Genomic DNA, 19375 nt, shown 5'->3' with positions numbered 1-19375 from the left:
GCAAAGCAAGCTTTTCAAAAGATGACAAACCCAGCAGATTCCAGCACAATGGTTCACACCTCAGAAAGGACAAGCTCCCGCCAGAAAGAGACTGAGATATTCAACATTTCCAAAAAATACAGTCACTGAAACAGGGGGATGGGCAAGAGAAATACTGAACAATGAGGTGTACAAGAGTCCCAAAGGACACAGAAAGAAAACATTATTATAAGCAAGGTGCTGAGCAGTTTCACTTCAGAGAGGGTAAACTATTGTTTTTCTCACTCTACAGAAGAAAAACAGGGCTTGTTGCTGATTACCTGGACAAACACATTTACCAGAATCTGCTTCGAGTTACCTGCACACAAGGCTGTTTGCAGATACTGCCTGACAAGCACTCACAAGCCTCCTGAGAGTGCTTTAAACATCCACCGCTCCCAGCTGCCTGCTCCCTCTGCTGGGGGCCCCTGCCTGCACAGCCCAGCCTTGGATGGGTTTTATTTTACACTTGGTCACAGCAAAACCTCGTCGATGTAACTTGCTGCAAGCCCAGATATCTGCAGCACCCCGTGACATAAGAGAATTAACACAATTAATCAGCCCACAGCCCAGAGTCTTCAGCTTAAATCAGCCATGAGAACAGTTCATTAGTCTTTTTGTATGCAGAGAGAGACCCTGTGAGGAAGTTATTAACCTTGTTTTTCAGGGAAACCCTCTGGATCTTCAGATGCTGTTTTCTGTAGCATCTCATTTAAAGCTACACAGTTATGGTAATCGTGTGTTAATTAAAACCAGAATTTAGCTCACCTTCAGAGTGTCAGATTTCTAAGCACCACTTGCTGTGCTGCCCCAACAGCCTGACATGCCTAGATGAGCTTCTCCCAGAAGCAATTCCACAATCTGTGACCAAGGTGAAGCTTCTCCTGATGCAATGGATTTCACCACGAAAAAACCCCAAATCTTTGCTTTTGGGCTTGTCCCTCTTTGCTGCATTTCACTTACCCATATGATCAGTGTACATGAGAACTTAAAAGAATTAAACCCCACTTGTTTCTTTTAATTCAGATCAAGTGCAGACTTGGTTTAACATCAGGCCCTGAGCAAGAAACTCTTACTACCCTTTGTGAAATACTTTCCTCTTTCTTCCTCAGCAAGATGCCTCTACAGAGCAATTGCTTCTCACTACATTTATCCAACATGCCATGTAGTAGCACCTTGATACCCGAAAACTTCAATTACTGCTGCAGTGCAAACACCAAACTCCATTATGTGACATTTCCAAGAATAATTACCCCTTGTGTGCAGTATTTTACATCACAGACATGCAAAAATAATTCTGCATACAACTGCAGTTTGGGAGTTATTTCAACTGAAGAATTATTCACCCTTATTTTTGGTGAATTCCCTCCTATTCTCAAGATGAGATCACTGTCTTTATGAGAAGCTCAGCTGCAGCTTTGCAGATTTACTCTCAGTTCTTCCAGTATCTTCCACAGAAGTAATTGCTAAGTTGCTCATGAAAGGATACTGACTGTTCACACAGATAAGGACATCAGAACAGAGGCTCATGTTTTTCAAGACTCTGCATGAAAATTATTAGTATAAATCACCATTTATAGCTAGAAAGGGAATTGAGATGCTTTGGAAAGTTAAAGCCCCCTGAGCTCTTTAAATGAAGGCACCTGTGCTAGGAGCAAAATGAAGTTAATCTTTCAGAAACCATCACCACACAGGCTTTCAGAGAGCTATCTTTATTTCACCTTTGCAACTGAGTCAAGACCAAGAAAAGGTACACATCCAGAGAGACAGGAGTTTCTGAGGCACAGCTGCCAAGCACTAGAGGAGTCTCCCTCCCAGTGCACACACCCCAGCAGCACCAGGCCACCCTACAAGTCCCCATTTCCTCGGCCCCTCCTGGCCCGCGCGTCTCCGAACGACGCGGCCTCTCTCGACTGACGTAAACTGAACACAAACAAGAACAAAGTCTTGAGCAGTGTTGTTTTTTTTTTTTTTCTTTATTCCATGCATGCTGTGCAAACATGGCCTGGCAGTTAAGACCACCAGGAAGTGAAGAACCTTCTCACAGTGCAGCCACCGGCAGGGCTGGTTTAGATGCACACAGCTGAAGTACAGGAGGGCTCAAGCACATGATTAAGTTACCACGCAACAACTTGGCTCTTGTAACTTAATCAATGGCTGCTTTTAGTCTGCTGAGATAAGAGAACAGGGAAACTCTGTTGGCTTGCAATGGAGCAAAGTTAAGCTAAGATCAAATTATCTCACATTTCCCACAGTCCAAAAGCACATGGACTTTATGGATGAGCTAACATGCAGCATCCAAACACGTTCTTTCACCAGAGAAGCCAACCAGCTCATGCAACACCAGTTTAGCCTGCAGATGCTGTGCAGTGAGGCTGTCAGAGCAGCTATGGTAGTTTTGAGCCCAGCATTCCCCCATTTTGTTCTAAATTCATTTCACCGTGTGGTAATGAGCCCAGTTTGAAGGCCAGATATCAAGATGGAAGGAGATTCTCTTTTACATGGATGCCAACATTTCTGGGACATCTTCCTTACTCTCAAATACAGTTCGGTACCCAAACAGTTTCCAGTGGAAAAAAATCTGCCTAAAGTTTACAGAGGTACCCCAAAATTATGCAGATTGGAGTGCCCAGGTCTGGAAGAAGCAGAGATGCAGAAGCAGCAGCAACTTTTACACTCAGAGGGGAGAAGCCAGTTAAAGGCTCTAAGGACAGAGAGGGTTGGTTTCCACTTGGGTATAGGAAGCTGTCAAGTAGCATAGATCAGAGTTTGGCTCCACACAGAGGGAGGTCAGATGGGGAGAATAAATACAGCAGGAAAACAGGTGTTCAGTTTTTCATTTTGTGAACTCAAGAGCCCAATGAAATACAAGCATATCTGAAGAGCAGCATGAGTCATTAACAGAACCAATTAACACCAGGCAAGCAAGAACACCCTTTGCTGTGGTGGTGAGTATGCAAATTGTTCTGTATGGGCAAATCTTTGCAGAATCACAACTTCTTCATGCAGTTTTCTGCATTACACAGAAAGCAGCAATGTCTCCATTCATACAGGCAACAGGTTTGTATATACATCTTTTTTAATATATATATAGGTGATAAGTACAATCTGAATGTCAGTATATGGCTATCCACTTCAGAACTTTTTAGACATTTAAACCTGTATGTTTCTTTCCTTAGTTAAGAAATGTAATTCCCCAGGCACTGTAAGGCTGCATCTTGTGCTTTTAATGTAAAAAAAGACTGTCACAAGAGAGCAGCAAGTGACCTCAACAGGGTTGCTATGAGACAGGAGCCAGTCCATAGAAAGAAGCTGTATCAGCCTCATCTCTCTCAGGAATACAGAGAGAGGGGAGAATAAAATACCCATGCATGGGTATATCTGGACTAATACAGCTCATCCCTATCCTGAGATGAGCATCCTGTTCTGCACTTAAGCACATCTTCAATGCTAAGAACATGCAAAAACTTCACTGGGAATAGATATAACAACAACATGCTTAAAGCAGTGCCCTGACCACAGACCCTGAGCTCCAACCTTCCAGCAGGTTGTTTGAGGTGAGCAGGGTGGGCCCAGGGAAGGGAGACACTACAGCAGGAAAAAAGATCACAATTAGTTTGTTTCAACCACATCACAGGTTTCATCTGATCTGCTTAGAGAGAATTCAGCATCTTGTTTGTTTTGGTTTTTTTTTCCAAGGAAAGTTTGTTTCACTGACCAGAGCATCCAAACCATGCACTCTACACTGCTGTATAAAAGCATTTTGAATGTTTCCACTTGTGAGACATTGATCTATTGTCTAATCCAACAGCAGATGGCAGGTCAGTGTCACTGAGATCCTAACTCCCATGGGGAATTTTAAGAGGACAAGTCACACCTGCTCAGTTGCACCAGAGGGAGAAGTAACAGAGACAAGATCTGGCAACTTCTAGTATGCTTTAGAGCTGCAGATGCCAGGAACTGCTGGTTTTACCTCAAAGATCTGATGGTCTTGTGCAACTGGTTGCCTGGGGTTCTCCACAGTCTCTTGGCAGAGAGGAAGTCTCCCCAGTGATCTCAGAAATATCTAAGGGCTTAAATTATCCTAAATCTGGGACACAGGCATTGCTGAACACCTTAACTAGACCTTACCCATTGCTGTATCTCACCAAACAGGGTGAGAAACATGGTGAGGGATTCACTCCTCTCCACATACATGAAGAAAGCAGACAAAAATATTACATGTTCAGTCCAAGATAAATAAAATCCAGGAATCCTCATATGCAACTGAGTAACCAACCCACAGTGCTCTTTTGTCTGCACCTAGAACTTGAAATAAAGCCTTTCACATCAATATTCAATCACAAGACAACAGCTCCAAATGTTGCTGTTTTCTTTCCCCCTCTGAAGCAGCAGAGCTCAGGTCAAGTCCCCAGGGAAGCAGGGAAGATGGGCCAGATATAGCTTTCCTAACAGGTACTGGAACACCATCTGCTGATCAGGTAGGTGGTTTAATACCTCTGACATTACCTCCAATAAGCCCTTTTCCTCTTAAGGAATTACCTCTTACCCCTTTTAAAAAAGAAATTAAAATCTTCTTTTCCAGATGGCAGGAAGAAGGGATGTGGTAGTGCTAGAGCTAAAGCAGGGAAGGTCAGCATGTTCACCTGGTGATTTTAAACAAGACCAAGCATCTAAGGATGTCAAACCCACCCAGATTTGTTCACTACAGAAACAGTGTTGTACCAGTGTGAATATTAATTCTGTGGCAGAGAGACTCCTGCCCTGGACAGGAAGGGCAAGGCTGGAACAGAACTCTGATCTTCAGAACTACCTCAAGAACAACCTCCAAAGGAAAAGCTAACTTGTTTTATTAGGTCACAAATAGAAACACTGTAGTAGAGGAAAAAACCTAAAAAAAACCCCCACAATCAATGGACTTTGACATCTCCCATTTCATCTCCAAAAAGGACCATAAAGATACCCCTTCTGAAGCAAGCAACAGAATTTCTGCTTTCATCTCAGATAATCCACCTCAAACCCACCCAAGAATAATCAGCAAATACAAAAAGGAACAAAAAACCCCGTAACAAACAGGAGAAAAAAGCCACCTACCCTAGATCTGAGGTTAGATTCTAACACCTTGTAAGAGAACTGATTGTAACTTTGGGTTACTAGCTAAACCAGCTGACTGGAATCTAGCAAGGTCCTCCCTGATAGTGCTTCACTCTCCTTTTTGGCTTTTCTTTCACCAGTACAGCTGACCTTTGCTAGGTTCTATGCAGCCCCAACAGGTTTCTTGGTTTCTTACACCTACATTCTTAGAAAAGACACAAGCATCTGCTCCTCAGCCAAGAGTCTGTTGGTACACTGCACCTCCTGGTGCCCACACCCCTCTCCTCTCACTAGGAAGGGTAGGGATAGATAACACAGGGATAGGAGACCTGGGAAACACTGAAGGGCACATCACTGCCAAAACCCCACATCCAGAATTTTTATGCAGGAATTTTCAGCAGTGCATGTCTAAGCAGCTCCACATCTATCCACATCAACCACAAAGCAACTGCCAAGCTCTGCACTCAGAAAACAGGAGAGGGGGGGAAAAGGAACCTCCATGCTAAAGCTGGCCACCAAAAGCTGTCATTGAGTTTTCCCACTTAGGTCAAACCTAGGTATTTTAGCTACAAAAGGCTTAGTAGCTAAGTCCACTGTCTCAAAGTTGGAGTCAGTAACTCATTTTTACTGTTGAGCAGCTGATCCACAGAGCTGCTACCCATCTCTGCTGGGATAACAACACAGCTGCAGGGCTGTACTCCCCACCTGGAGCACCCTAGATGAAGCTGCTGCAGAGAAGCTCCACCAGCCCAGAGATGTTCTCTGCAGTCAGACAATGGCTCCTCTCTTCAGAGAACACCCCTACCCACCACACAACCACTGAAAGGCTGTGGCTTTCAGTCATTGCTAATTCAGGTTGCATTTGAACTGAGAGGTGAAAGGCTTTATTTATATTTTTAAATCACATCCTAAGCCATCCCTTTCACTTTTAGTGAGCAAGAATCTTGAAGCAGGAGCCAATGCAGCCTTACAGCAACTGATGGGTTTGGGTGCAAAAACAAAAAGGGTGATGTGAAGTCTGCCAAACAGTTAACCCTGTGCATGCCACCAGGAAAAAAAATAAATGCATAGCCCTGGTGCAAAGCAGGTCACTAAAATATGATCCACTGGTAGAAGACAGGCAGTTCATCCAGTTAGGAACTAAAGTGCTGTAGGTGAACTAACATTAGGGCTTTATTAAGTCATTCAGCAACCAAGTGTTATTGTCCTACACAGCCTGATTAAAGTACAGTGAAACATTTGTAAAGGATTTTAAAAATCAGAACTAGTTTGACAAACGACAGTAAACACCTACACATACTGGCTGCATTAACAGGTGGATTCTGAATTGTAAATAATCCTGCAAGTCATTTTTCACACACAAGCAAATAAAAACAGTCAAAATATCACTCAGACTCTTATAGCATCCACCAAGCAAGCTTTTGAGAAAGACTTAAAGTAAAGATAAAAGTCACCTACAATTATAAACAAGACAAGGACACAGACAGGAATAGTCCTTTGATTGACTGTTCCTGACAGGTAGCTTCTGGGATCAAAATGTTGAGCTCTGAAGTCTCCTCACACCAACTAAAAGGAAGTTCTCTGGTTCATCTTAGGGTTTAGGGGTCTGGCTGTTATTTTTCCTCTTTTCAAAATTATGTAAAACTCAGGAGCACATCTAGAGAGATATTTTGACTTATTTGCACACGCAACTGGAGCAGGCTCCAGCCACTAACAGTTACAGCACCCAGACAAGATTATATAAGTTCTCAGAAGGACTTGAAGCAAAAACCAAGAAAAAAAAAGAAAAAGGTGGATCTGGTAGAGTCTATCAGAGGCAAAAAAAAAAAATATTTAATATAACATGAGGAGTTGGCAGAGTCAGACAGTCAAATTCAAAACCTTCCTTAGCAGGTCTGGCAGAAGCAGAAGGGAAGGGCTTTGCAGTTTGTAACGAAGAGCTATTACACACATCCCAGTCTCCTCACCTACCCCTTCTCCTGTTCTCCCAGGGCACCTACCTTACTGTACGTCACTACCGACAAGTTGTTCGAGTGACTGCTGGGGGAGAGATTTACAGAGTTTTGTGACAGTCCATTCTGATCTTGTTCGATTTGGTCAGGAGCAGGCCCCCATGTGTTTTTGCTGATTGTGCCTAGCTCGGAACCCCCAGGGTCTTTTAGGTTGTTTTCATCTGGTTGCCTGTTCTTCTGTGGAGAGGCGAATGGGTTAAAGTTTCCTTCTACCTTGCGATGTGGCTGCGTGTTGAACTCCGTTTCGAAGGACGACAGCTGCTGTGTTACACCTAGAAGTCCTCCAACTTCCACGCTGAGGATCACCCAGATCACATCTGTGGGAAGAGACAAGACACTCGGGTTGTCACTAGATAGTTTGTGAAAAAGTGGGCAGAAGGAGAAAAACATTCATTCTATTCTTTACAACAGCAAGAAAAAACACTGTTTAACATTTTTATGAAGCGTAACTAGTACTGGGTAAATACTAAATTAGTGTCCAACCTTTCAAGAAAACCAGGCAGGGTTTACTCCTACTGAACTTACACAAGAGCTAAGAACATATAAAAAAACCAAAAGGACATGACAACCTGAAGCTCCACATTACAGGTTAACAACAGGATGCACTGAAAAAAGAAAACCTTCAGTGACTTTATCCAAGGCAAGACAGAGGCAGGAGATACCACCACCAAAGCTTCTACTCTGACAATAAGGAAAAGGCAATTATTTTTGTCTGGCTTTGAAAGGCTTGACTATTAAAGTAAAACAACAAAAAGGTGACCTAGAAGGTAATTATGTTTATGACAATTCACTGCCAAGTATCTACATTTTGGTTCCAAAACACTCAAGAATAGGTGGATAAGATACCCAGGCCTGGTCAACTACTACAGGAATCCACAAGCTACTGGTTAGAGTATGAAACTTATTTACTGTTCTTACCTAATGCATGTCTGCCTCTTGTACATAGATAAGATTGTTACTTTACTTACTGTTTCATTTATACTTGATGCAAACATTATAGCCTATTTAAATAAACACATTTCTTAGTATGTATCCAAATTCGGTTTTATTGCCTCCCCCCCTCACCTCTCCATTAAAAGTGCTCCAGTTTTGTTTTGCTGCACAGAGATAGAGAATGAAAAGCAGCACAGCACCACCTTATCTCACCGCAGCAGATCTAATAACAGCACCTCCTGTGACATCCAACTGGCTTCCAGGTTTCCTGCAGCCAAGTGTTAACCTACAAGGGGCTCTTTTGTGCTGCCACTGCCGGCCTGGGGGAGGAGACAGGTCCTTTCTGTTCGGTTTTACCCAGTTATATTCCTCTCCTTCCACCCCTCCCCGGCTTTAACGGGACTGGGCTCATCAGTTTGCATTTTACACACCCAATTAAAGGCAGCGGGATTTTACCTTACAAAAACACGACTTGCTCCAGGCCCCCCAGCACCCTGCCAGGGCGGTGACCTCCCCATTGAACACCCCTTTGAGGCTCCACCACCCCCCTGGTCCGGGCTGCGCCTCCCGCAGCGGCTCCAGGTCGCCCTCTGCAGGTCCCGCTGGCCCCGGGGCGATGTGACAAACCAGAGGGACAGCCCCGGCTGCTGGAAGGCCCCACAGCTGCTGGGGCTGACCTCCGGGGGGTAATTAGCATCAAAACCATTGATTATACGGCAGGGGAAGGGCGCAGAATGATAGAATTTGTTGAGTTGGAAGGAACCTTAAAGATAATCTAGCTCCAACCTGTGCAGCTGTGACTCAAAGCTCAGTAGCCAAAGCCATTTTTAAGTTGCCCTTTCTTCAACATGTTACATCTCCTCCTGACACCCAGGAGTTGCACATTTCCCAACAATTCTGCCAAAGCCCCTGTGCTTCTGAGTACAGAGTTATTTTTGACTCGGCGTGCTAAGGCCTCTCGCTCAGACCTGTGTGACTTGGGATGCCCCAAAGTGCTAGAGCAGCCACCAAGATGTTCTCAGGATCAACTGCAGCTGGATAAAAGCCTCTGAAGGGCTCCCAGGGAATGAAGATGTTGCTGTCTCAAGCTGAAGCACAAGGTGAATCATCGAAAAGTGGGTTTTAAGCACAGAAATATGGTTCACAGGTGATGCACCGAGTTATACTCCGAAAACCTGGGCCTGAACTAAACTTCTCACATGAGGTTTTTGACACCTCCATAGATTTTATACCCATATGCAGCTCACAATGCTCAGCCCTGCAAAATTGGGGAAGAATCCTGACAAGAACCAACTGGGAAGGAGTCTGCTGGAGCACCCTGCAAGTCCCTTTGTTTTTAGGAGCTTTCTGTAATCTGCCATTTGTTCCAGTGTTTAGAAAACAGTTTTGTGCTGACCAAGACAACAAAGCAGCAGCTCCCTTGATGTTTTCTCTACTCCGTTTTCTACATTTAGTCTCTGAGCTGGCAGACCTTCACCCTTGGGTTAGCAGGAGAGTCTGCCACAAGCACCCATTTTTCCATGGTGGGAATATCACAAAGAGGAGCCTGAAGTGGTGGGAAGGGATCACTCACCTCCGTAGTAGAGTCCCGTGGCAGTGCACATTCTCCACTGTCCCTGATACATTCCTGCTGTGCTGGGGCTGCACATCTGAACGCTGACATCTGCAATCTCCTGGGGCTCCAGGGACCTGACCATCACCATGTTTACGTGGCCAAACTGGTCTCCCCCAACATACTTCAGACAAACCCCCGGGGGCCACGCCTCCGTCCCTGGGAATACACAGAAGAAAGAATTACTGACAGTGCACCAGGAAAAGCTTTTGTGTCTGTGTAAGGATGAGTGAAACGTGCTTATTAAAACATTTGGACAATTGTTGGGCAGTCAAAGAAATACCAAGATACACAGAGCACAGGCAGGAATGGTTGCTGAAGAATGCATTTCAGACAAGGCTTAACTGGTGCGTTCTCAGACCAGCAGGACAATTTATATTTGTTTGAATAATCTCTAGGCCTGCTTTGTACAGAAAAAAACCTCAAAGTCACAGAGTAAACAGCTGCGAAAAAAAAAAAAATTAAAAAAAAATCAACATAACTGACATATTTCATCAATACCAGAGACAAAAATAAGGTCAGATCTAGGTGGGTTTCCCCCCACCTCATTTCTTTCTGCCCCCCCCCATGTAGCTCCTGAGCCCTGTGACGTTAAAATACACATTAATAACACAAACTGCTGGAAACATTTTATTTCAAGGATTCATTCTTTTTTAAGCCCATTAGTCTCAGGAGGAACTAACAGTTTGAACAGAAGAGCTGGTACTATTTTCTAAATGGATTTATTTCCCTTCTTGCACCAACCCTTCTCTCAGCCTTGTGCAAAGCTAGAGGGGATTGTGAACACATGATTTATTTGTGGAGATCAGTGTTGATACTGGGACTGACAGCGTGACCTGGCAGGCTGGAGAGATACAGAAAACAGTTGCTGTGTGCAAGCACAGCCATCCCCACCAAAGATAACAAGCATAGGGGCAGACAAAGTGCTTCTGGGACTAGTGAAAAGGCAGTTTAGCAGAACTTTTCTTTTGGTTCTTCCCCTGTAACGTGACATGACAAAGACAATGACTTTTAAAAACATCTTCTGCCTGGTTGAGGTCAGTGGAAACGGCCAAGGAAAGCCTGAACCACCAAGAAGCTTGGAACCACTATCTGTAGCCTGAGATGAGCTGATCTGACCTTGGGTTACCCCAAAGAGCATCCTTTGCAACAGCTTGCCTGCTAATTTAATCCCTGTGGATACTTCAGTGAAGACATGGCAAGGATTAGTTTTCTAGTCAAGTCCTTATTTCTGGAATTCACAATCCAGCAGGGAAAGCACCATGAGAATAACTACAGGTGGACGTATCACTGGAGCTGGAAACACTGCTGAGACAGGGAGGTCTCTGAAAGAGGAGCTGAGTGACTAGCTGACCTCAGACTAGGGCGTGTGGGAGTTGGGTTTGAAGTCTCATCTGAAGAGGCTGGCAGCCCAGCAACATGGTTCAGTTTAAATAATTGATGTGATTTTTATCAGGTTTAATGGCTTTAGGCTTGCAAGGTGCCTAGAACGCTGCAACTGATAAGCCCCATAAAATGAAATGATGATTATGTCATTCTATTTCAGTACACTCATCTCTCAGGAGATGATAAATTGTAGAATCTGTCCTGCAGAGCCAGCAGCAGCTGGAGGTAGAGTGGGAAGAGGAAGTAAGTCTGTTAAACCCTGCTGCTCTTTCAGCAATGGTTCTACTATACAAACTGGACTTTTGGCATACTAGCCAATCACAGTCCTGGAAGGTACCAGAGCAGGGTGTTAAGTTTTTAAGAACACATATGAAAGTCTGACTGAAGCTAGCTTACTGCTTGCACGCTTAAAAGTGACAATCTCTGAGCTCTGCTGTCATACTCATCAGACACTAAATGCTTTGGTGACACATGCCTGAGGTATTTTGTGTTCTAGAACTGCAGTCATTTAATCAAGGCTTCCTGTCGAGCTGTTAAACCTTGGCTTTGCTTCAGTTATCTACCTAACAAGCAGATACTATCTGGAAACACTACAGTCCTTTGATATCATACCTTAATTAAACCTTAAAATGGTTTTAAAATGCTACAATCCTCCTTAAACTGCACAGTCATAACACAGTGTGTGAAGGTGCATTTAACTAAAACATGCCTCAACAGCAGGGTTGGAACAAGATCTGGCCTCCAGCACCACTGCAGTACAGCTGTACATTTTAACAAGTCAGGCTTTCAACACACACAGAAACCAAAACAAATGGTGGCCTTGCCAGGAATTTAAGTCAAGATGAACCCACATTCCTCATTTTAGAAGGCCCATGGATTTCAGCAGATCAAACACTCCAAGAACAATGAAATGGTGCTTGAAGTAGGGTGTTAAACTAAGGCTGAATTTGCATGCCAGAGTGTACATCACACAAATTAAGATAACTAATACTGGAGAAACAAGGGCTGTGAAACTTATTACATTTGTAAGACCTGTACTTGAGACTGTTATAAAAAAATCACCAATTTTTCACATTGCTGGAATTGAAGCAAGTTACACATGCCACCCTTCCATTGTGCTACGTCAAACAAATGGAGTCAGAAAGTCAACTGACATAATTAAGCCCTTTCTCTAGAATGCAGGCTCTATAAATTAGTGTTCTTAAACACCCCTGCCCCCCCTTCTCACTCTCATGTCCTCATAAAATACTCCCAGATTTTAGCATGGTTTTAGTCTGTTATACTTCGATATCCAGCACAAATCTGTACAGCAATTGAGTCCTGCAGTTATTTAGGAGCAACACCAACACAGCTGAACTTTACTCATGGTGATTCATGATATTGCACCTTGTTGTGCTATCATTCTTCCTCACAAAAGTGCAAGCAGGTCAATTAAAGTTCAGACACACAGCTTAAACATTCATGTGACATCCTGTCATTGCAACACTTTAAGACAAGTTATTCCCTTTGCATCTGTGGATCTTATTTTTCTCTGACTACATCCCACCAGATCAAGCCCTGAGAATGTATTTTGCCCAGTCTCACTTCCTGGATTTCAGTCACTGTTTTGATTTATTTCATAGTGTCACATAACTCACACTGTGTGGGGTTTGTTACAGTCTACAAAGTCTTACCTGTGTTTTGTATCCTCCATGTTTTTGTAAACTGGGTATCAGGAGGGATAGACTCTCCTTCACCTATGGTGACATCTTCAACAAAGGACATGGATGGTACGTTGATATTTGGGCTCTCAAAATCATAGTATGCTCCAATGGCAGCTTGTAGATTCCTAGAAAGAAAAACAGCAGATTAACAACCTGTAGTACAGGTGGGTCAGGCCCCTGTTACATTTTACAAGTGTCATCCTAAACAGTGGAGCAAAAATTATCCAGACTGCAGTAGTCTCATGTCTTTTTAAGCTTTTATCACACATGGAACCTCCAAGATAAGAGCTCAAAATACAGCACTTTCCTTGCCAGGAAGGCTATTTTAGACTACTTTTCTACTCCTATTTTTTCTCTTCTCTGGAAATCTTGGAACTTAGTATTGGAGACCTCTATCCCATTAACTCTTTATGAAATTTGCCAAAGAGTTCAGGATAAACTCAGGGAAGAGCTACAGAGCAGCATGTGAACAGGGAGATTTCCTTATACCAGCCTTGATTCCTGAACTCATTTCAAAAGGACTGAACCTCTCCACTTCATTTTGGCACAAGAGGTCCAAAAGAAGCACAAGATGAACAAAAAACAAAGAACACTCTTACAATAACTCAGATAACTTACAGATAACTCCAGCTTTGCTACTTTTGAAACATATGGTCGTGTATGAGCCATCAGTACTCTAAGATTATTTATTAATCATAAATGTCTGCTCAGCTCTGGGGAGTCACAGCTCAAAGGAACTTAAAAGCTATTTGAGTCAAAAGTTCTTACTGAATAAAGACAAATGACAGTGGAAGTCTGTGATATATTAAGAATGTTCAGAAAGCCACAAATTCTATTGATTCCCAAGTCATGGTGTAGCTGAGACTCATATGATAATTAATTTAAAAGGAGGAGCAGTTGAACAGGAAGAGGATTCATGTGTCTTAGCTGCTGTTACATAATAACTTAATAGTATATCGTGGTAGTGTTTGGCAAGTCATGTAATTCCTCTGTTTACACATGTCTAAGGTTGTGGCCCTAATTTAAACGTTGTGAGTAGGTGCTGTGAGAATGGAGATGAGTAAAATCTCCCCAAATGCCATGGGCATAACTGCCATTTTTATTCATGACTAGAAAAATGTGTTGGGTTTTTGAGCACGAATGAAAAAAAAGCCCCAAACAACAAAACACATCTTGGAAGAACTGGGAACCACCACCTAAAACAAAGCCATGCAGAAGGCTGGTCAGAAGCTGCACTCTACAGGTAGCAGGATATATTGAGGGTTTGTATTGTGTGGTGGAGTGTCATGTGTCTCAATCAAAGCCAGAAAGCCAAGGTGAAAGCAAGAGAAACATTTGCAGCATGACCCTGGGAAAGAGCAAACATAGGGGTTTTTGGACTGCTTGCCAGCTGGAAAGGAGGCTCAGAACGGTGAGCAAAGAAACTGCTTCCTGATCAATTCCTACAGTGTTCAAGGGAAAGAAAAGAAAATCAGCCATTCTGGATAAAAATCAGCACTGCATGGGAGAAGTAACAGAAAACAGAGGACCCAAAATGTAGGAGCTTGGGTAAATGGGGTAACAGCAGCATGAAGCAAGTCTGCCAGCCCCCCACAATGGGGCAGGTGGGAGAGGCCAGGAGCAGATGTATCAGTTTGGTAATCCATCACAGTGACACCAGATAATCACTCTGTGCTAACGGCAGGAGCTGCTGCCACCCTGCTTAGCCTCCCCGAGCACAGCCACTGCCCCAGGAGGCACTGGAGGAATGTCCTGCACCACAGCTATTGATCAGCAAACTCAGCACACAGAAGATGATTACAGAGAGACCTTTCACCATCAGCACGAGACGGACTTTGACACGAAGGGGAGACGGAAGAGCCACCCTGTAAGACTGTCACATTTAGAACAATGAATTCAGCTTGAGGCATTTTCTACTTAGGAGTGTCAGGGCTATATTTAATACAGCCAGCTCAGTCAAATGCTACAGGAAGGTTGCATGTCACATTAGCCAATAAATAGAGACAAATGCTCAGTTTTACGTCACCCACCGCCTGTTGCTTATACCCTGCACAAGATTTACATAACTCACAACAGGGCTGTGCCAAGAGACTCCTGTTCGCTGAACCAGCTAACACTATGATCTAGAGTTTAGTTTTCATGGGGATTTCTTCCTGCAGTACAGCAATCCAAGGCAAAAAGGTATTCTAAGAGCTTCAAAAGACAGCAACACAGCTCAGTCTCTTCTTAATCCACAACTGCGTAAATACGTTTTCAGACACATCACAGTATCTTGTGAGCTATGCTTCTGTAATCAGTAGAAATGACATTTTATTGACATGGAGAGGAAAAAGTAAAAGTTCCAAGGGGAAGATTTCTATTGCAACTCCGGGTAAGGCTGCCTGTGCTGTTTTTTGTTTGCTCTGCTGTAAATATGCTTCAAAAGGTAGTGGGCTATTTGTGCACCCAGGCCCTCTGCCAACCCTCTTCCCCTCCCTGTGTCATATTTCATTGCTTGCTTTGCCATTGGGAAACAACGCCAGTCCTCTGCAGCACTTAGTTAAAAACTAACTACAGAACAACACATGCTGAAAAACAGATTTGCCACCCTTTTGTGATCAGATATTCACAAACCCACCCTCTCGCTTCCACCGTTTTGATCCGTGTGTGGTGGGTTTTGTTTGGGGCGAGACCTTTTGCATGCTCAGATGCATTGTGACCTCTCCCTGCTGGAGAATTAAAAAGAAGCTTCCAGAAATGAAAAAGAAATTGAAAGTGCCAAGGGCCAAAGTCAGGATGACAAAGCAAATCTGTCTTGAGTTCATGTTCTTTGACACAGACAACCCTGAGAGATAGCCACGGAGAGGCCGTATGGCACCGCTCTGCTGCAAGAGATACCCACAGAGCTCACATTTTAGTCATGCTCTCTGCTTACACAACCAGCAAAGCCAGCAGCCTCTCACAGCTAGATGTTCCCACTCCTTCCAACAGACAGTGCTTCCCCTTCCCTACCCCCAGTATCCCCAACTCCCCATCTGAACGCAGCAGGATTTTGCTTGGGGAAAACGAGCACCATTTAGAGGCAAAGGATTTGCAAGCTGATTATGGGCAGGTTCTTGAGGAAAAGTTGTGCACCTTGCTGCTCTGCCTCCCTGCTGCAGGCACAACATCAGTGGAGTTTAGAAGCTAAAGACAGCATTCATGAAAGATAGCTTCCAGGTCAAACACACTCAAGGTCCTGGAATTTGTCTCCTTTTTAATGTCATAGAATCACAGAATGTTAAGGGTTGGGAGGGACTTCTGGAGATCAGACGTCCTTCTGCCAGAGCAGGAGCCCCTAAGGCAGGTCACACAGCTCTTGAAAGTCTCCAGAGAAGGAGACTCCACAACCTCTCTGGGTAGCCTGTCCCAGGGCTCCATCATCCTCACAGTCAAGAAGTTTTTCTTCATGTTGAGGTGGAACTTCCTGTGTTCCAGTTTTTGACCATTGCCCCTTGTCCTATCACAGGGCACCACTGATAAACTGGCCCACAGTCTCTTTCATTATAGTTGGTTGTTTTTTAGTTTTTTACCCTTGTGGAGCAAGTGCAGATATTTCAGGGAGAAGAATGAAGAGTTAGCCCTCTGAGAGGAAGGGGTTATCTTCTCCAGGCTTCTCTACACATCCATGCCTGCTTTATTTTACTCCTCTTAGGTGTGACTTGCACCACACTACCCCTTCGCTCTCTGCCATACGAGATAAATTACTATTATAAGCCAAACAACTTCGAGACGAGCATGCCAAATCCAGCCCGTGTAATTTACATGACTGATTTCTCCTAATTACAGGGATGGCCATCCATCTCTTTCTTAAAACAGCCCTTCAGGTGTTAGGCCCTCCTTACCTTTCCTAAATTAAGCAATTTTTCCAGTTTTAGAGCAGTCCTGGACTGCAACACTGCATAGTTCTGCCCTACTCACAGAGCAGGTCTGACAGGATTTAGGCTCAAACTCCTTGCAGCAGCCTGCAATGACAGGTCACCCCAACGACCTGGGGTGCATCCTGAAAATGAACACAGTGCTCGATTCCAGCCCTAAGAGCAAGAATCTGAAAAGAGAGAGGGAAGAAGGCAGCAAGTAAATATTATAGCTCCCTATTATCAACCAAATCCAGTCTAACTATGGGTATCCCACTCCTTCTCCAAGGGCATCCCATGGCTCTTAAGTGTCAAGTGCTTTCTATCTGCAGACCCAAAGAAAGTGTTCGTTTCCAGATTAGTCCTTCTGCTCTGCTGCTTTGTTTCAAAGCCTCAGGAGCTAAATTACAATAGTGAAGTTAAAACCTTCTCTGCTAATAGCTCTGGAGATGTCCCTTAACAACTCTTAAGCGTTTGCAAAGAGCTGGTTTATCTTGAGCCATTCTTTCCCTTCCCTGCTTTTTTCCAGACAGCCTTTTGTTATGTTAAACCAATATATTTAGACAGTAATTACTCCCAATTAACTAGGTCACCACTGCAGTATTCAAAAATAAAAGAAACTCTTCCAAATTAATTCACAAACGAGAGGGCCCCTTATACAGCCCGACTGTTGTGCAAACAAGTAATATACAGGTAATTTGGGTTTTTTTCTATTAATTGAATCAGATTATTTTTATGGGAGAGTGAAGAAATGGAAGCAGTGAGGCTTCTAACTGCAGCCCTGTGCGAAGAAGGGCACATACACCGTACCTAATCCTTCTGTTACCAATAAAACTTATTATTCTTTCAACATCTAGAAGCTAAGCACCTTGGAAGGAGAGCAATACACAGACAGGTCGTTCTAACATAAGAGACAAGGGGCATTAAAGTCCTGGGAGGAATCGTCTACCCTCCAGCAGCTGTAACCTCCCACACACCTCTCCCACCTCCACGCTTGCACGGCTGACACAACCAACAGTATTTTGGGTTTTGTTTTCGATTCAGCAGCCTAAAGAACTGAACTCGAAATGCAAAAAATATCCCTCATAACGTGCAGGTTGTCTAATGTATGCGGTGACACGGAATTCCACCCTAAAAACCACGCTTAGAGTAGAAAGCAACAACTTAATTAAAATTATGTCATCTGTAAGTTTTCAGAGTCCAACTCTTGGAAGAAAGATCAAAATAAAAATGTTTGCTTTTTATGGATAGATTTTTGGGGAGCAAAAGAATCACAGCTGGAAGCTCAAAATCCAGCATGCAAGTTTTGCTCTTAGCAGCTCCTGCCCATTCCTGCAGCCACCCCACCCACCACCACCAGCTACCAAAGTTCCCAGCGCCCTGATGCTCCTGAGCTGTCAGAAGAAGCAAAGGCTCGGAGGGCTTCTCAGGCTTCCATTTAGAATTTCACACAGGATGCAGCCCTTAGATCATACACAGACAGTAGGTTGAGGACATTAAGTCAAGTAGAAAGCACTCTGACAAATCGACTGGGTCACTTTGTTGTGCAGAGCAACTGTAATAAAGCAAATAACCAAGTTACATTTCTCTCCCTTCTGTGGAAGAAGGGAAAAGCCAGGCAAGTACCGAAGGTGTAATTTATGTTCCTCGCATGTCCTCAGCACTCACATCTGCTGCAATTATTTTGCCATGAGAAAGGCATCTCAGGTGTTATTCTCCTGGAAACAGTGTGAAAACTGAGCAGTGAGATAAAAGTACAATAAAATCCCAAGAACATAATATGGTCCCTAGAACCCCTTGGACTTTGTAACCGAATTCTCAGCCTTTACAGACCTCTCTCTTGTCCTCCAAATGCAGCGTGTAACCAGGCACCACAACACCCCATAAGGTGTCTATTGTTAAAACCAGAAATAAATGTGCAAGAGGAATAGTGCAGCAGATGGGTAATTTCTCACTCCTAAATAATAATGGAACATCTCTACAAGATACAGGTGGGAGAGACTAAAAAGGTATATGGAGGACATCCAAACAAAGTCCACTCTTTTTTCCTCAGTTTCTAGTGTCTTCGTTGGATTTTATTTGCAAATATTTATTTGTATTTAATATTGGGGACTTGGGTTGCTAACCCCATGGGCTAGGGCATCTCAAACAGCTCTCCTAGTGCCCCTGAGGTAGAAGGTGCCTCATTCAAAGCCTTAGAGGAAGCTGAAGGGGATGAGGGGGAAGATGTACTCATTGTACCACAGGGAAGCACTTCCACCTGGAGTTTTCAATTCAAACATTTGCAGTAGATCTGACACAAGGCAATTAAGTGAAAAGTCTCAAGATGTTTTGAAGAACTGGAATTTTAATCAGGGAATAGCTTTCAATAGACAATTTCAGAAGGCAGTATTTGTCTATTAGTTATCTGCATTCTTCACCTCTTCCACTAAATGATGAGGTTGGGAAACTACCTTCGAAGACATTAAAAGAACCACTGAGGGTAGTTAAAAGCTTTAAGCTGAACAGCTGAAGAGGGGGGAAAGAGCTGACTAATTCAAAGCTCATGTATTTTCTCACATGAAACCACAGAAAAACATTTAATTGTCTTGGCTGAAAACAAGCCAGTTCCAAAAACAAGTGGGATGTTCCAGGAAGACAACAGAAACAAGAGAAGCAACACCACACTTTCTTTAGGGGCAGCAGGAGGGAAGAAACTGAGGCCACCGAAGAGGCACACCATTTTCAGTGCACCCCAAACCA

The 19375-nt window shown here is 43.6% G+C and overlaps 1 protein-coding gene across 2 annotated transcripts in view; it reads right to left on the bottom strand.

Annotated features, from left to right (window-relative positions):
- The window catches only part of ILRUN (inflammation and lipid regulator with UBA-like and NBR1-like domains), a 55334-nt gene that overhangs the window by 27687 nt on the left and 8272 nt on the right, over positions 1-19375 (bottom strand). For both annotated transcript variants that reach the window (XM_051639283.1, XM_051639282.1), the window contains exons 2-4: positions 12729-12883; positions 9631-9828; positions 7113-7441 (exon numbers count right to left, since the gene is read on the bottom strand). In XM_051639283.1, coding sequence (XP_051495243.1) covers positions 7113-7441; positions 9631-9828; positions 12729-12883 — 682 coding nt within the window. The remainder of the gene's footprint in view (positions 1-7112; positions 7442-9630; positions 9829-12728; positions 12884-19375) is intronic.

The sequence above is a fragment of the Apus apus genome, chromosome 23 (genome assembly GCF_020740795.1).
Source record: "Apus apus isolate bApuApu2 chromosome 23, bApuApu2.pri.cur, whole genome shotgun sequence".
NCBI lineage: Eukaryota > Metazoa > Chordata > Aves > Apodiformes > Apodidae > Apus > Apus apus.
The sequence above is the reverse complement of the archived record's forward strand: the minus strand, read 5'-3'. Positions and strand labels throughout refer to the sequence as shown.